Source organism: Mauremys mutica, chromosome 1 (genome assembly GCF_020497125.1).
Source record: "Mauremys mutica isolate MM-2020 ecotype Southern chromosome 1, ASM2049712v1, whole genome shotgun sequence".
Taxonomy (NCBI): Eukaryota; Metazoa; Chordata; order Testudines; family Geoemydidae; genus Mauremys; species Mauremys mutica.
Window position 1 is genome coordinate 51573910 of NC_059072.1, and position 16782 is coordinate 51590691.

General features: G+C 45.1%; 1 protein-coding gene across 3 annotated transcripts in view; it reads left to right on the forward strand.

The window, feature by feature from the left end:
* DOCK4 (dedicator of cytokinesis 4) overlaps positions 1-16782 on the forward strand; it is a 428604-nt gene that overhangs the window by 388868 nt on the left and 22954 nt on the right. For all 3 annotated transcript variants that reach the window (XM_045031826.1, XM_045031832.1, XM_045031842.1), the window contains 5 exons: positions 2607-2748; positions 3336-3502; positions 4140-4226; positions 5931-6107; positions 12206-12289. In XM_045031826.1, the coding sequence (XP_044887761.1) occupies positions 2607-2748; positions 3336-3502; positions 4140-4226; positions 5931-6107; positions 12206-12289 (657 nt within the window). The remainder of the gene's footprint in view (positions 1-2606; positions 2749-3335; positions 3503-4139; positions 4227-5930; positions 6108-12205; positions 12290-16782) is intronic.

Below are 16782 nucleotides of genomic sequence, written 5' to 3' on the forward strand. Positions count from 1 at the left end.
CCAAAGAATCAAATGGACGCTCATGGACTGGAGGACTCAAGCTATCCCACAGTTCCTGCAGTCTCCGAAAAGCATTTGCATTCTTGGCTGAGCTCCAAATGCTTCTAGGGTCAAACACCGTGTCCGCGGTGGGTCAGGGCATAGCTCAGCAATTTACGCACCCCCCCACCCACCCCCAGAAGTGAAAGGGAAAACAATTCTCTCTTGACTCTTTTACATGTCACCCTATCTTTACTGAATGCTGCAGATAGACGCGATGCTGCAGCCGTCAACACTAACATCCTCACTCCCCCCCCCGCCATGGGTGGCTGATGGTGCAATACGACTGATACCCGTCCTCGTCATCAGTCTATTGGCACATGGGGCAGAGCAAAAGGGCTGGTAACCATGCCGACTAGCATCAGTGAGGTCAATCAAGGGCGCCTGGCCCTAATTTTTCCTTGTAGATGGTGCAGTATGGCTGGTAACCATCCTCATAATAGCAACAGGGGGCTGAGCTCCATCAGCCCCCACCCTTCATGTGTAAAGAAAAGATTCAATTGCCCCTGGACTAGCAGAGGGATGCTGGGCTCCTCTTCTCCACACTCCTTACTGTCCTGTCTGGACTATCATAGCAGCTGGAAGCTGCCTTCCACTCATTTCTCACTAACAAGTCACTGTGTCTTATTCCTGTATTCTTTATTAATTCATCACACAAGTGGGGGTGCAATGCTATGGTAGCCCAGGAAGTCTGGGGGAAGAACGGAATCAACAGGTGGGGTTGTTGCAGGAGCACCCCCTGTGAATAGCATACAGCTCATAATTTCTGTGGGATCTGACACAGAGCAGCTGTGCTCTCTGGCTCTATGATACAGTGGTTCTCTAGTACACTTGCCCATATTCTAGGCAGGACTGATTCTATTTTTAGATACCAAAAAGGAGGGATTGACTCAGGGAGTCAGTCCCAATTTTGGCTTTTGCGCCCCTGGCTGATCGGCCAGGGGCACTTATGACAGCAGCAAATGGCACAGTGCAAAAGGACTGGTAACCATGACCATCTTATTACCAATTTATGGTATGGTAGATGGTGCAGTATGGCTAGTAACCATCTCTGCTATCATGCAAAAGCAAAAGCATGCTTCTGTGTAGCGCTGCTGAATCGCCTCTGTGAGCGGCATCTATTACACATACGGTGACAGTCACAAAAGGCAAAACAGGCTCAATGATTGCCATGCTATGGCATCTGCCAGGGCAATCCAGGGAAAAAAGCCGCGAAATGCTTGTCTGCCGTTGCTTTCCCAGAGGAAGGAGTGACTGACGACATTTACCCAGAACCACCCGCGACAATGATTTTTGCCCCATCAGGCACTGGGATCTCAACCCGGAAGTTCCAAGGGGCGGGGGAGGCTGCGGGAACTATGGGATAGCTACGGAATAGCTACCCATAGTGCAACGCTCCAGAAATCGACACTAGCCTCGAACCGTGGACACACACCACCGATTTAATGTGTTTAGTGTGGCCGCGCGCACTCGATTTTATAAAATCTGTTTTACAAAACTGGTTTATGCAAATTCGGAATAGTCCTGTAGTGTAGACGTACCTTTAGGCTCTGAAGTGCCTGAGTCACTCTTGAAAATGGAACTTAAGTGCCTTTGAATATTTTTACCCTAGTTTTCCCCTTGTGTTGATCCAGCTGATTTAACATTATTGCTTGGGAAATGGTGAATGTGCATATTTACTCCTGATAATTTGGATAAAATCCTTTACTATACAAAGATGAGGCCCTGTCTTAAGTCCTGTGCCCTCTGCCCACGGGTATAGGAAGCTAATGAAGAATTATTTCCATAGCACTTGTAGGTATCAGCACAACCATTGTAAACAATCAGTGCTGCATTGGGAATTCCAGCATTCCAGCGCTGCATTGGGAATTCCATTGGCATTTGATGATTTACGTGAGGTTCATGTTGCACACACAAATGTTTAAAAATGGCCAAGCTGACCTGGTAGTGCAGGGGAACGGTGAGTGGTCATGTGGAAGATTCAGAGTTGGAGCAGGCTCAGTTACCCTCATTCTCTCTTCCCCTCTAAGGCAGGACAGGCAGAATATATCAGACTGGTGATCTGCGCAGTCTTTAGAGGAAGAGGCAATAAGGATGCATTTTGAAGGTTTCTTATCCCTTCCCTTTCTCCAAGGTGCATATCTATAAAGCAAGATTTTGGACTAACAAGCAAAAAAATTCAGTACACCACTCAAAGGACTTATGACTCTCCTGTTGCCTTCACCATCCATTACTTTACATTACCCGTGCATACTTTCAGCTAGTAAAAAAAATGTTTGCCTTTCAGATCACGGCTTACAGAAATATGTAATGATTAGATTTTTCAGAATGCCTCAAGCAATAAAATGTATTTTATATGACACAATTACATTTGTTTCCTTTTGACTAAATCACTTTTTCCCTCAATATGTATTCGTTTTCTGCTTTTGCCTTTTGTTACTTACCTTTTCCTTTGTTCAGCTAGTGCAATAAGCATCCCCAAAAGCCCTCTTTTAAAAGTGTGTGTCTTTATTTATTTAATGGTACCCAGTTATTTTCATGTAACTAGCTCTGCTTCTTCTGTACAGAATAAGGAGTTTGTTTGCCGAGGACATGACTATGAGAGATTGGAGGCTTTCCAACAGCGAATGTTGAATGAGTTCCCACATGCCATTGCTATGCAACATGCCAATCAGCCAGATGAGACAATCTTTCAGGCAGAAGCACAGTGTATCCATACTTTCACAAGATCATACTCTGCAGTTAATTTTTGCACACTTCTTAAAAATATATATATATATATATTGTTACAGCCAAATTCACATATGATCTAATTCCACTGAAATAATTGGAATTAGTAGTCAAATTCTTTCCTGATGTAACACTTTTTATTCATAATTTCTTCAGGTAAACTATTTCCAGTCATTCTTCTCAATGTTTTTGTTTCTTTGTTTAAAAATCCTTGATAGGAGATCACTGGTTAAACATTTTGATTTCATTTAAATTATTTTGCAGAACTGTTAGACTTGGAGCACTAGTGTGTCAGTTTAAGTTGCAATACTTCTAGTTCTTGATTTACAGAGCATGGCATCATAGGCTATGGGTGAAATCTGAAGGAGTATCCATTGTTAAATATTTTAATTTCCATATACTAGATAGCTGCATTTTAGAATTAAATGTGACTTGTTAAAAGAAGTTAATGGTCTGGAAGCTTAAGGATATGAACTTTCAGAATTTTTATTCCTTCAAGCTTCAGGAATCAGCCTGCTTGTTTTGCTGGTAATAAGCTAGTTTGGCCCTTAACTTTTTACACATAGATCTGCAGATCTATGCAGTGACACCAATTCCTGAAAGCCAGGAGGTCCTGCAGAGAGAGGGTATCCCAGATAACATCAAGAGTTTTTATAAAGTGAATCACATCTGGAGATTCCGATATGACAGGCCATTCCACAAAGGGACCAAAGACAAGGAGAATGAATTCAAGGTACAGTACTGTATAGTTTCCTGTGCTACTGATGCTGTATAACATTGTTCATAAGATAGTTTATAGTTATGTGCTGAATGAAGTAGCTAAGAGTAAATTAAATGGACCATGCAAATAATGGTAAATCAAGTGTCATTTCCATACTCTTCTGATTTTAGTTAAAATAGGGAAGACAAACATAAGGCAAGATTGTCACTTGCCCTACATACCTGAGTGAGTGAGAGTGAGAAAGCATGAGAAGCCCCCTACTTACAAAAACTAGAAACTGTCCTTTTTCCCAACTGATTAGGTTTTGAGTAGCTTTCATCTGTAGTCCATTTAGAGAACAGACCAGGATATTATTAAAAACAGTATCTTCCACTCGTGAGATCAACAGAAATTAATAGTCAGTCCTAGACGGTAAAGGAGAAGATTGCATATTGTACACTTTTGGGTGGTCATTTGAGCAGATTTGGCTATTGCCACATTTCTGGCATTCAATATCACAAGAATGAAGAAATCCATCAGTTAAAAAAAAACTGCAGAAGTTTTAACAAAACCACAGAAAATAGGGCAAGATGGCAAAAGCAATGTGCATTCTAGATCGCGTGTCTCCAAAAGAACAACACACAAAATAATTTGCTTTTGTATTTTGCAGAGTCTGTGGGTGGAAAGAACAACATTGATCTTAGTGCAGAGTTTGCCTGGGATATCCCGCTGGTTCGAAGTGGAAAAACGTGAAGTAGTGAGTATGAAGAGATCTGTTAATAGACTCTTGCTTCTGAGTTCATTTTGGATACTGGGTTAGCAACTAGGTTACTTCTTTATATGTACAGCATGTAATAAACCAGATTTAAAGATTTATTAGTAATATCTAGAGTTGCTAGTGGCAGGAATCCATCTCAGCCTGCTTTTTATGCTGAATAAAGCTAATAAATGATTTTTAAATCCTTCTATGGTATCTAGTTCCCATAAATAACTTAATAGCACAGGTAGGAACCACCAACCGTCATTGTGATTGATTCAAACAATTCAAGCCAAAAAAAAAGAAGAAAAATATAGTCAGAGGTGACACTTAATGTCAGCAAGTTGTTTTCTTAGAACCTGGTATGACAGTGTTCAGTGCTTAGAATATTTATGGCCTAACATGTCTTTGGTGTACTTGAAAGGTAATCATTCTCAGGGCCCCCGTTTTTCTATAAGTGATGGGGGTGGATCCCTCTCTCTGCATGGAGTCCTGTTAAAGCCACTGGGTCTCTGCATGGGCACAGAAACCTGCCTACGTGAAGCTCATTGTAAGATCAAGGTCTAAAGTAGCAGCCCATTACGAACAGCTTGTAATTTATTGTTTTTCTTCATAGTTAAATTTCAGGGAAACTTCTCTAATACATTCAAAATATAGTCCGAAAAATAATCCTTCTTGTTTAAAGTTCTCTAGCTAACCTGGCAAGTTTCAGGCCCAGAAGGTTGGCACATGCCAATATTCTCCCTCTTGCCAAAGAAGACAGTCCAATACTAATGGGAAATTAGTCCCCATTCAGCACACGGTTACTGCTGTACAAATTATTTCCTTGAAAAAATCTACTCTTTTCTCTCTTTTTTATTTTGTTTGTCAGTCTTTCTGTCATCCTTCTGGTATAGTCCCAACTGAAAAAAAGCTACTCAATTTAATACAAATCAAATGACACACAATTCTGTGTAAAGCAAGAGGAAATCTGTTAGCTGATTGGTACTGTGGCTGCTGCTCCAATACACACAAATTCCGAGATCAATACTGCACAGCCCAATATTTTACATGAAAAACGTCACCCCAGAATAGCAGGAGACCCTCCCTTAGGTACCTTTATCACCATTACAGTCAGTTTTTGCCAACAATTATATCTGAAATACTACAGTTTCCTCTATGCTTAGCATAGCACATAATTGCGTTGTCTCAAATACCACTGCGTGGTAACATTTGGTAAATGATGACAACTATAGAGGCCATAGAACAGTCTATTCTCTACTCTAGCTACTGAATTGTAAACTTTATTCTGCCTTTCAGTCTTCTTGCAGTATATATTAGCAGCTAGGGAAACTCCTCTGACCCTTTAGTAAGGCACAGAAATTTGTATCACTCCGGGCCTGATAATGAGTGCCTTATTAATTTCACCAGGAGTTAAAGGGCTCAATATTTTGCAGGAGGTGCTCACCAGCCTTGCAGAGTCAGATAATATGATTTGCTGGTGGAATTTGGTCCTTGCTTGTGTGGTTAAAGTCATTCTGTCTTTGACCTCAGATCTCACAAGGCAACCCAAACATGTAGGAATTATCTACAAATATAGGAGAAATTAGTAATATAGAATAACCTTATTTAGAGTCTAGAATTCAGCAAAAACAGCCTTTAATAAATTATCTGTTAAATATTTGAGAATTAAGCATGTTCTTGGTGATTTCCCCCCCCCCCCAGGTGGAAATGAGTCCCCTTGAGAATGCTATTGAAGTGCTGGAAAATAAGAACCAGCAGCTGAGAACTCTGATTAGTCAGTGTCAGACCCGACAGATGCAGAATATAAACCCACTCACAATGTGTCTGAATGGCGTCATAGATGCAGCAGTTAATGGTGGAGTTGCTAGGTATCAAGAGGTAAGCAGTTTATTTATAAAATATATATTACGGATCTATTGTATTATCTGTTTCATGCATAGTTTTACTAATTTTAAGCTCTTTCTGTCTAACTCTTGCTCTGTATAAAAACATACAGATGGTATTATATATAATGGGTGCAAATAGTACTAATAGACACTGCATTATACATAATCACCTCTACTAAAATAAATATCAAAGGGTCGGCTATGACACCCCCTTGAGTGTCGTGCCCATGCCATGGTATATTAGGAGTTGCTGGCCCTACACACTCTCACTTCCTTCTTACCGCCTGGGATGGTTGGTCAGAGCACCTTGTCTTGCATTGCAAGAATGTTAGTGGTTAGCCCATTGTCTATCTTCTTTGTATATAATTTGTAAGTACTTAGTTAGCTATTAAGTTAAGTGTCAGGTTAGTTTGGTAGTTAGAGTCTCTGCTGGGATTTCGCCCCAGAGTAGGGCATGCCCTGTTACCCCAGTTTCAAACCACGCTTGTCATGCAACAGGCCGATGCCTATTAGTGACCTCCATGAGAGCTCTTTGAAGTGCTTGGGGGAATCCCATAGAAAGGACAAGTGCAGAATCTGTAAAATCTTTTGTCATAGAACCCAAAAGGAGCAGGATATCTGCTTGAGGGCCCTCCTCCTGGAGGCCGCGCTTTGTCCTGTGTCAGAGCCCTCCCGCTCGGACCCCACACCAAGTACCTCAACATCGGTATGGAGTGCACTGCCAGCACCGGGCTCCGTTCAGCACCATTCCCCCTCGCTGGTGCCTAAGAAGCAGCAAAAGAAGAAGAGCCCCCCAGCATCAGAGGGGAAAGGGGCTTAAAGCAAAGGACCTATGTCAAGTCAAGTGCCTGTACTGAGGCTTCCCGGGGGTACCGCTGCGGTCGGACCCCCTAGCCTGGCCAGGGATCTGCCTCCGACTCCTGGGAGCGGCAGGGGATCCCGGCTTCTCCTAGGTCACTCGTTGCCCGAAGCGGCCCCAGGGGCTAAAGAATAAGCAGGCCATCTGGTACTCCTGTTGCCGCGCCAGGCACCAGACTTAGCTAAGACCCCAACATCTAAGGGCAAGCCAGTCATGGACCCGCCGCATACAGCAGTGGAGCATCCTCGGTCCCCATCTCCGCAGCCTAGGACCCCAGCACCACTCTCTCCCTATCTCAGAGGCATGAGACACTGGAGTTGAGGCACCGGTCCCTGTACCCATGGTACCAGTGAGCTTCCCACCAAAGATCACTGCAGCGCAGGTCACCTTCGACTAGACGGTCTCCTAGATGTCGGTCCCCACCCGAGGTGGGATTGCTCCCTATCATGACACCAGTCTCAGTCTCCCTGGTACTGTTTGTCAGGCCGGCACCAGTCCTTGCCCTCATCTCACCAGTCACCAATCAGGGTCAGTCAGCAAACTCAGGCCTGGTCGCAGGAAGGGCAGTGGTCAGAGTCAGACCAGGAGTTCAGCCCCTTGCCGAGGAGGAGTGATTCACTGCTGACCCACAAGACCAGTGCGGCATCTGCAGCTATGGCATGGCAGCAGGGACAGTGTTCCGCTCAATGGCCATGCTGGAACCCGTGGGATGTGCCCATAATGCCCGTCCCATATTCCCACCAGCGCAGCAGCCTCCAACACCCAAGGAGCCATCCCCAGAGAGGGAAGGTGAACTCGCCCCTCCCCCGGCAGTGCAATCATCGTCGTCTCTGGACGAAGTAGTGGCAGGTCCCTCCCCGACGACTTCCAGGAACTCCAGGCCCTTCTTAAAAGGGTGGCTACCAATTTGAACTTAAAAAGTGAGTTCGCGGAGGAGTCCAACGACCTCTTTAATGTTATATCCTCCTCCAGTGCCTGTCCACCCAGGGGTCCTTAAGATCGCCAAATCGTTGTGGCAGACCCCCCTCTTCCATTCCACCTATTTCTGAGAAGGTGGAAAAGAAGTATTACGTCCCTGCAAAAGGGTTTGAATATTTGTACATGCACCCTCCACCAGCATCACTGGTCATGTCTGCTGTTAATGAAAGGGATAGGCAGGGCCAAGTCAGTGGCACGCCAAAAAACAAAGATGCCAAGAGACTGGACTTGTTTGGCAGAAAAGTTTATTCGCCTGCTAGCCTGCAATTTTGGGTATCTAACCACCAGGCCTTTTTAGGCAGGTACAATTTTAACAGCAAATTCAAGGAGACCTTTCCACAAGACCAACTCCAGGAGTTCGCTGCTTTGGTGGAAAAGGCACAGCGGTGGCGAGAAGGGTCCTCCAGATGGCCTGGGACACTACGGACTCACAGGCCAGGGTGGTCGCCTCAGTGGTGGTCATGAGGTGCAGCTCTTGGCTGCAGTTCTCCGGGTTATCCCAGGAGATGCAGGTCACTATTCAGGACTCCAATTTGAGGGGGCAGGGCTCTTCTCCATGTTCACAGACACAAGGCTTCACGGCCTTAAAGACTCCCTAAGCTGTCATGGGATAAAAGGGAAGGTCCTTTCATGGATTGAGAACTGGTTAAAAGACAGGGAACAAAGGGTAGGAATTAATGGTAAATTCTTAGAATGGAGAGGGGTAACTAGTGGTTTTCCCCAAGGGTCAGTCTTAGACCAATCCTATTCAATTTATTCATAAATGATAGTGAGGTGGCAAAGTTTGCAGATGATACTAAAGTACTCAAGATAGTTAAGACCAAAGGAGATTGTGAAGAACTTCAAAAAGATCTCACAAAACTAAGTGATTGGGCAACAAAATGGCAAATGAAATTTAATGTGGATAAATCTAAAGTAATGCACATTGGAAAAAATAACCCCAACTATACATACAATATGATGGGGGCTAATTTAGCTACAATGAGTCAGGAAAAAGATCTTGGAGTCATCGTGGATAGTTCTCTGAAGATGTCCACACAGTGTGCAGAGGCGGTCCAAAAAGCAAACAGGATGTTAGGAATCATTAAAAAGGGGATAGAGAATAAGACTGAGACTATATTATTGCCCTTATATAAATCCATGGTACGCCCACATCTTGAATACTGTGTACAGATGTGGTCTCCTCACCTCAAAAAAGATATTCTAGCACTAGAAAAGGTTCAGAAAAGGGCAACTAAAATGATTAGGGGTTTGGAGAGGGTCCCATATGAGGAAAAATTAAAGAGGCTAGGACTCTTCAGCTTGGAAAAGAGGAGACTAAGGGGGGATATGATAGAGGTATATAAAATCATGAGTGATGTTGAGAAAGTGGATAAGGAAAAGTTATTTACTTATTCCCATAATACAAGAACTAGGGGTCACCCAAATAAAAGGACGTTCTTCTTCACGCAGCGCACAGTCAACTTGTAGAACTCCTAACCTGAGGAGGTTGTGAAGGCTAGGACTATAACAGTTTTTAAAAGAAAACTGGATAAATTCATGGTGGTTAAGTCCATAAATGGCTATTAGCCAGGATGGGTAAAGAATGGTGTCTCTAGCCTCTGTTTGTCAGAGGATGGAGATGGATGGCAGGAGAGAGATCACTTGATCATTGCCTGTTAGGTTCACTCCCTCTGGGGCACCTGGCATTGGCCACTGTCGGTAGGTAGATACTGGGCTAGATGGACCTTTGGTCTGACCCGGTATGGCTGTTCTTATGTTCTTATGCCACCCTCCACTCCTTGGGCCTTCATACCCACAGACCAGGAAGTTGTTCGGCCCACCACCTCTCTAGTCTAGGTCCTGGGGGACTCTCCGGTTGGGCACCTACAGGAGAAAGGATAGAGACAAGGGGTCTAAGCGGCATTACACTTTGTTTTCCCGTTTGTCTGCTCAGCCTGGCCCTTCCAGGGGCCAAGGAGGCCAGAAGAAGTCATTTTGAGGGTGTGCTCGAGGACAGTGCCTCAGTCAGTTCCCAAGATACACCCTCCCACTCTTTCCTCAACCATCTGTGCCCCTTCCGGTTGGCCTGGTCATGGCTGACCTCGGACCGTTGGGTGCACAACGTAATATCTTCAGGGTACACCCTGCAGTTCGTGGCCAACCGTCTCTCCCACCCCCCTTCCTCGTCCCTCTTCAGGGACCCTTCTCATGAGCAACTTCTCGTCCAAGACGTTGAGAACCTCCTACACCTGGCAGTGGTAGAGGCGCTGGGAGATGAAAGGAAAAGGTTCTACTCCCGCTAGTTCCTAATCCCGAAAGCAAAAGGGGACCTCAGACCCATTTTGGACTTGTGTTGCCTCAACAAGTCTCTCAAGAAGTTGAAGTTTCACATGGTCTCCCTGGCCTCCATCACCCCCTACTTGGATCTGAAGGACTGGTACACTGTCCTGAACTTGAAGGATTTCCACATTTCCATTTTCCCAGGGCACAGGCACTTCCTCCGTTTTTGCTGGGCCAGCACCACTTCCAATTCACGACGCTGCCCTTTGGTCTTTTGTCTGCCCCAAGAGTAGTGATAACGTGCATAGTGCCAGTGGCCGCTTACCTGAGGTGCCAGGGTGTTCAAATTTAACCGTACCTCGACAACTGGCTGATAAAGGGCTGGTCCCAGGATCAGATGCAGTGGCATCTTGATCTGGTTTGCTCCACCTGTCGCGACTTGGGGCTGTTAATAAATGAGAAAAAGTCTACTTTAATTCCAGTGCAACATATAGTGTTTATTGAAGTGGTCCTCAACTCTACTCAGGCAGAGCCTTCCTCCCCATGGCTCGGTTCCAAGCCATGGCGGACCTTCTCTCGTGCATGCAAGCCCACCCTCTCACCACCACTCACACATGCCTGCGATTGTTGGGCCACATGGCGGCCTGCACTTACATAGTCCAGCACACATGGCTCTGACTCTGTGTGGCTCGCATTGGTCTACATCCCCAACAGACACAGCATGGACCATGTGGTCAGGATCCTGGACCTGTACTGTCGTCGCTCACTTGGTAGCAGAATCCTGCATCAGTGTTGGAGGGATTTCCCTTCGCAGCTCCGTCCCCATCAGTGACCCTCGTCTCCAATGCCTCAGACCTGTGGTGGGAGCCAACCTGGGCGATCTCAGAACACAAGGTCGTTGGTCGAGTCACCATCGCTCCCTACACATCAACGTCAGGGTGCAGTTTGCCTGGCCTTCCAAGCCTTCCTATCTCACATAGAAAGCATGGTGGTCCAGGTCCTGACAGACAATACAGCGGCTATATTCTATATCAACAAGCAAGGTGGAGCCAGATCATCTGCCCTTTGCCAAGAAGCCATCAGGCTCTGGGACTTCTGTGTACAACATGACATTCATCTCGTAGCCACTCACCAGGGCCAGGAACGCTTTGGCAGATCGCCTCAGCAGGACTTTCTCATCTCACCACGAGTGGACCCTCCATCTGGAAGTGGTCAGCATCAACTTCCAGAGGTGGGGGACTCCCCAGATGCACCTGTTCACACCCAGGCAGAACAGGAAATGCCACATTTTCTGCTCAATTCAGGGGATTGACAGAGGCTCCCTGTCGGATACTTTTCTACTCTCATGGTTGGGGGCTCTGTTGTACACCTTCCCCCCAGTGCTGTTAATTCACAGGGTCCTCATGAAGATCAAGCAAGACAGGGCAAAGGTGATCCTCATAGCGCTAGCTTGGCCGCACCAGCACAGGTTCGGCACACTGCTATACCCCTCGGTGACTGTTCCGTTACAGCTGCCGGTCAGGCCAGACCTGCTGTCCCAAAACCACAGCAGTCTTCTGCATCCAAACCTGGTAGTGCTGCACCTGATGGCTTGGCTGCTGCATGGTTAAATGTGGAGGAGCAGAAGCGCTTGGCTGGTGTTCAACAGGCCCTGTTGGGCAGCAGAAAGCCTCCCACAAGAGCGAGCTACCTTGCCAAATGGAAGCAGTTCACTTCTTGGACCTTGGTTAAAGGTTTTTCATCCAAGAAATGTCTGCCATTTATTTGTGCAGGTGCTCTCTGTGTATAAGTTGAATATCAGTTTGTTAAAAAAGAACAGCAGTACCTTTAAATATGAAAATGGGTCTAAAACTGTGATACATGATTTTATTATTCTGTACTGCTGTGGGAAGGGTTGGGGTTTTGTTTTGAAAAACATGGTGCCCTAAAGCTGTTGTAAACATATTCATCAAACTTGTTGTGACTTTGTGTCATGATTATGTTCTGCTTAGGCATTCTTTGTGAAGGAATATATCTTGAACCACCCAGAGGATGGGGAGAAGATCACACGCTTGAGAGAGCTGATGCTTGAGCAGGTAAAATGGAGAAAAGACATAGCAGAGAGCCTGCTGTGTATTCTAGCTGAAATTGATATGTGCCCGGATAAGATGGTGTCGGAGAGAAGGGTTTGGATTCTTTGACAATGGGATGGTCTTCCAAGAAGAAGGATTGCTAGGCAGAGATGGGCTCCACCTCACGAAGAGAGGGAAGAGCATCTTTGCAAGCAGGCTGGCTAACCTAGTGAGGAGGGCTTTAAACTAGGTTCACCGGCGGAAGGAGACCAAAGCCCCGAGGTAAGTGGGGAAGTGGGATACCGGGAGGAAGCACAAGCAGGAGACTGCAAGAGGGAAGGACTCCTGTCTCAGACCGAGAAAGCGGGACAATCAGCGAGTTATCTTAAGTGCCTATACATAAATGCAAGAAGCCTGGGGAACAAGCAGGGAGAACTAGAAGTCCTGGCACAGTCAGGGAATTATGATGTAATTGGAATAACAGAGACTTGGTGGGATAACTCACATTATTGGAGTACTGTCATGGATGGATATAAACTGTTCAGGAAGGACAGGCAGGGCAGAAAAGGTGGGGGAGTTGCGTTGTACGTAAGAGAGCAGTATGACTGCTCAGAGCTCCAGTATGAAACTGCAGAAAAACCTGAGTGTCTCTGGATTAAATTTAGAAGTATGAACAACAAGGGTAATGTCGTGGTGGGAGTCTGCTACAGACCACCGGACCAGGGGGATGAGGTGGACGAGGCTTTCTTCCAGCAACTAACAGAAGTTGCTAGATCACAGGCCCTAGTTCTCATGGGTGACTTTAATCACCCCGATATCTGCTGGGAGAGCAATACAGCAGAGCACAGACAATCTAGGAAGTTTCTGGAAAGTGTAGGGGACAATTTCCTGGTGCAAGTGCTGGAGGAACCAACTAGGGGAAAAGCTCTTCTTGACCTGCTGCTCACAAACAGGGAAGAAATAGTAGAGGACGCAATAGTGGATGGGAACCTGGGAGGCAGTGACCATGAGATGGTCGAGTTCAGGATCCTGACACAAGGAAAAAGGGAAAGCAGTAGAACAGAGACTCTGGACTTCAGAAAAGCAGACTTCGACTCCCTCAGGGAACTGATGGGCAAGGTCCCCTGGGAGAATAACATGATGGGGAAAGGAGTCGAGGAAAGCTGGCTGTATTTCAAAGAAACCTTATTGAGGTTGCAGGAACAAACCATCCCGATGTGTAGGAAGAAAAGTAAATATGGCAGGCGACCAGCTTGGCTTAACAGTGAAATCCTTGCTCGTCTTAAACACAAAAGAACAGCTTACAAGAAGTGGAAGATTGGACAAATAACCAGGGAGGAGTATAAAAGTATTGTTCAGGCATGCAGGTGTGAAATCAGGAAGGCCAAATCACACTTGGAGTTGCAGCTAGCCGGAGATGTTAGGAGTAACAAGAAGGGTTTCTTTAGGTATGTTAGCAACAGGAAGAAAGTCAAGGAAAGTGTGGGCCCCTTGCTGAATGAAGGAGGGAACCTAGTGACAGAGGATGTGGAGAAAGCTAGTGTACTCAATGCTTTTTTTGCCTCTGTCTTCACAGACAAGGTCAGCTCCCAGACAGCTGCACTCTGCAGCACGGTATGGGGAGGAGGTGACCAGCTCTCTGTGGAGAAAGAAGTAGTTCGGGGCTATTTAGGAAAGCTGGACGAGCACAAGTCCATGGGGCCGGATGCGCTGCATCCGAGGGTGCTAAAGGAGTTGGCTGATGAGATTGCAGAGCCATTGGCCATTATCTTTGAAAAATCATGGCGATCGGGGGAGGTCCCGGATGACTGGAAAAAAGCTAATGTAGTGCCCATCTTTAAAAAAGGGAAGAAGGAAGATCCAGGGAACTACAGGCCAGTCAGTCTCACCTCAGTCCCTGGAAAAATCATGGAACAGGTCCTCAAGGAATCAATCCTGAACCACTTAAAGGAGGGAAATTGATCAGGAACAGTCAGCATGGATTCACCAAGGGCAAGTCATGCCTGACTAACCTAATTGCCTTCTATGATGAGATAACCAGCTCTGTGGATGAGGGGAAAGCAGTGGATGTGCTATTTCTGGACTTTAGCAAAGCTTTTGATACAGTCTCCCACAGTATTCTTGCCAGCAAGTTAAAGAAGTATGGGCTGGATGAATGGACGGTAAGGTGGATAGAAAACTGGCTAGATGGTCGGGCTCAACGGGTAGTGATCAATGGTTCCATGTCTAGTTGGCAGCCGGTATCAAGTGGAGTGCCCCAAGGGTCGGTGCTGGGGCCGGTTTTGTTCAATATCTTCATTAACGATCTGGAGGATGGTGTGGACTGCACCCTTAGCAAGTTTGCAGATGACACTAAACTGGGAGGAGTGGTTGATACGCTGGAGGGTAGGGATAGGATACAGAGGGACCTAGACAAATTAGAGGATTGGGCCAAAAGAAATATGATGAGGTTCAACAAGGACAAGTGCAGAGTCCTGCACTTAGGACGGAAGAATCCCATGCACTGCTACAGACTAGGGACCGAATGGCTGGGCAGCAGTTCTGCAGAAAAGGACCTAGGGGTTACGGTGGACGAAAAGCTGAATATGAGTCAACAGTGTGCCCTTGTTGCCAAGAAGGCTAATGGCATTTTGGGTTGTATAAGTAGGGGCATTTCCAGCAGATCGAGGGATGTGATCATTCCCCTCTACTCAGCACTGGTGAGGCCTCATTTGGAGTACTGTGTCCAGTTTTGGGCCCCACACTACAAGAAGGATGTGGATAAATTGGAGAGAGTCCAGCGGAGGGCAACAAAAATGATTAGGGGGCTGGAGCACATGACTTATGAGGAGAGGCTGAGGGAACTGGGATTGTTTAGTCTGCAGAAGAGAAGAATGAGGGGGGATTTGATAGCTGCTTTCAACTACCTGAAAGGGGGTTCCAAAGAGGATGGATCTAGACTGTTCTCAGTGGTAGAAGATGACAGAACAAGGAGTAATGGTCTCAAGTTGCAGAGGGGGAGGTTTAGGTTGGATATTAGGAAAAACTTTTTCACTAGTAGGGTGGTGAAGCACTGGAATGGGTTACCTAGGGAGGTAGTGGAATCTCCTTCCTTAGAGGTTTTTAAGGTCAGGCTTGACAAAGCCCTGGCTGGGATGATTTAGTTGGGTTTGGTCCTGCTTTGAGCAGGGGGTTGGACTAGATGACCTCCTGAGGTCCCTTCCAACCCTGAGATTCTATGATTCTATGAAGATATGAAATTGCAGTGTTAAGCTGCTCAGTGGCCCTCAGTATTTGCTGTATAAGTTTTCAGATAGCCTGCAACTCTCTATAAGTAGGTTTCCAACTGTAGTTAACTTAATCTCTCTGATCCTCTTCATTCTTTTTTCCTCTCTCCAAAAAAATATACGTGGACCAGTAAGAGGCAGAACGTCCTTTCATATGATGGCATTTGCAAATATTTGTTTTATTTGCATGTTGTTACATATTTTACCACTACGACAGACTGACTCTGCTATGATTAAAAAGTATATTGTAGTAATAATACAACTTGTATTATGTTAAAAAAAAATTCCACAAATACTTGCCTGACTAGGAAATAAAAATAGACAGCAGCTAAGGAACTGAGAGGTTGCACTTTATATAAAAACTTAGGATCACTATTTGATCTTTGAACTGTATTTCTCCTTTTTTTCTATTGTATTTGTTTTTATTATGTGGTTTGAATTGCTTAATGTAGAAGTTACTATTTATGGAAAATAAAGATAGATGAGCTGCATAGTTTGTAATGAATTGAAAGGAAGAGATCTGCTCGGAAATGACATTAATGACTATGTCTACTTTTTGTTTTGATATCTTATTTTCCCCTTTGTTTCACCAGTAAAATAAAATGTGAAAAAGGAACTTTAAATATTCACTTGGTTAAGTGATAAGCCAGATAAACTTTACCTACTTCCTAGGCTGGTCAAAAACATCCAACAAAACGTTTTCCAATAAAAAAATTGTTTTTTGTCAAAATAGATATTTTCTGTAGGAAAAATCAATTTTGGCTGAATTTTTCATTGGGAAAAACCTAGATGAAATGTTTTGTTTCTGCATGTTGACCCCATAGACTCCCATGATGCACTGCAGTGGCTCAGTTGCAGGGAAAGCCATGATGCTTCATGGAAGATGTAGTCCAGCTGGAGAGCAGGACCCCTATGACAGAATGGGGCACAAGGGATCTAAGGGTAAACTCCCATGAGGCACCATAACACCTCAGAAGCAGAGATTAATGTTGATCTGCCCTGAAACAAAATGGTCATTTTCACATGTGATGGTGAAGTCAGTGCAGCTCTGCTGATTTACACCCACGGAGATGCTGGCCCAAAATGTCCGCTGGATGCTCTCATTCAAAGATATTACAGCATAATGTAATTATTCTATTTTACATTAAAGTTTATTTGGTTCATCACTTAACTAAGCCAATATTTTAAATCCATCTAAGTAAATCTGAACAAGATAATAAGTGATATGTTTTGGTGCTATTACTCTCAAGC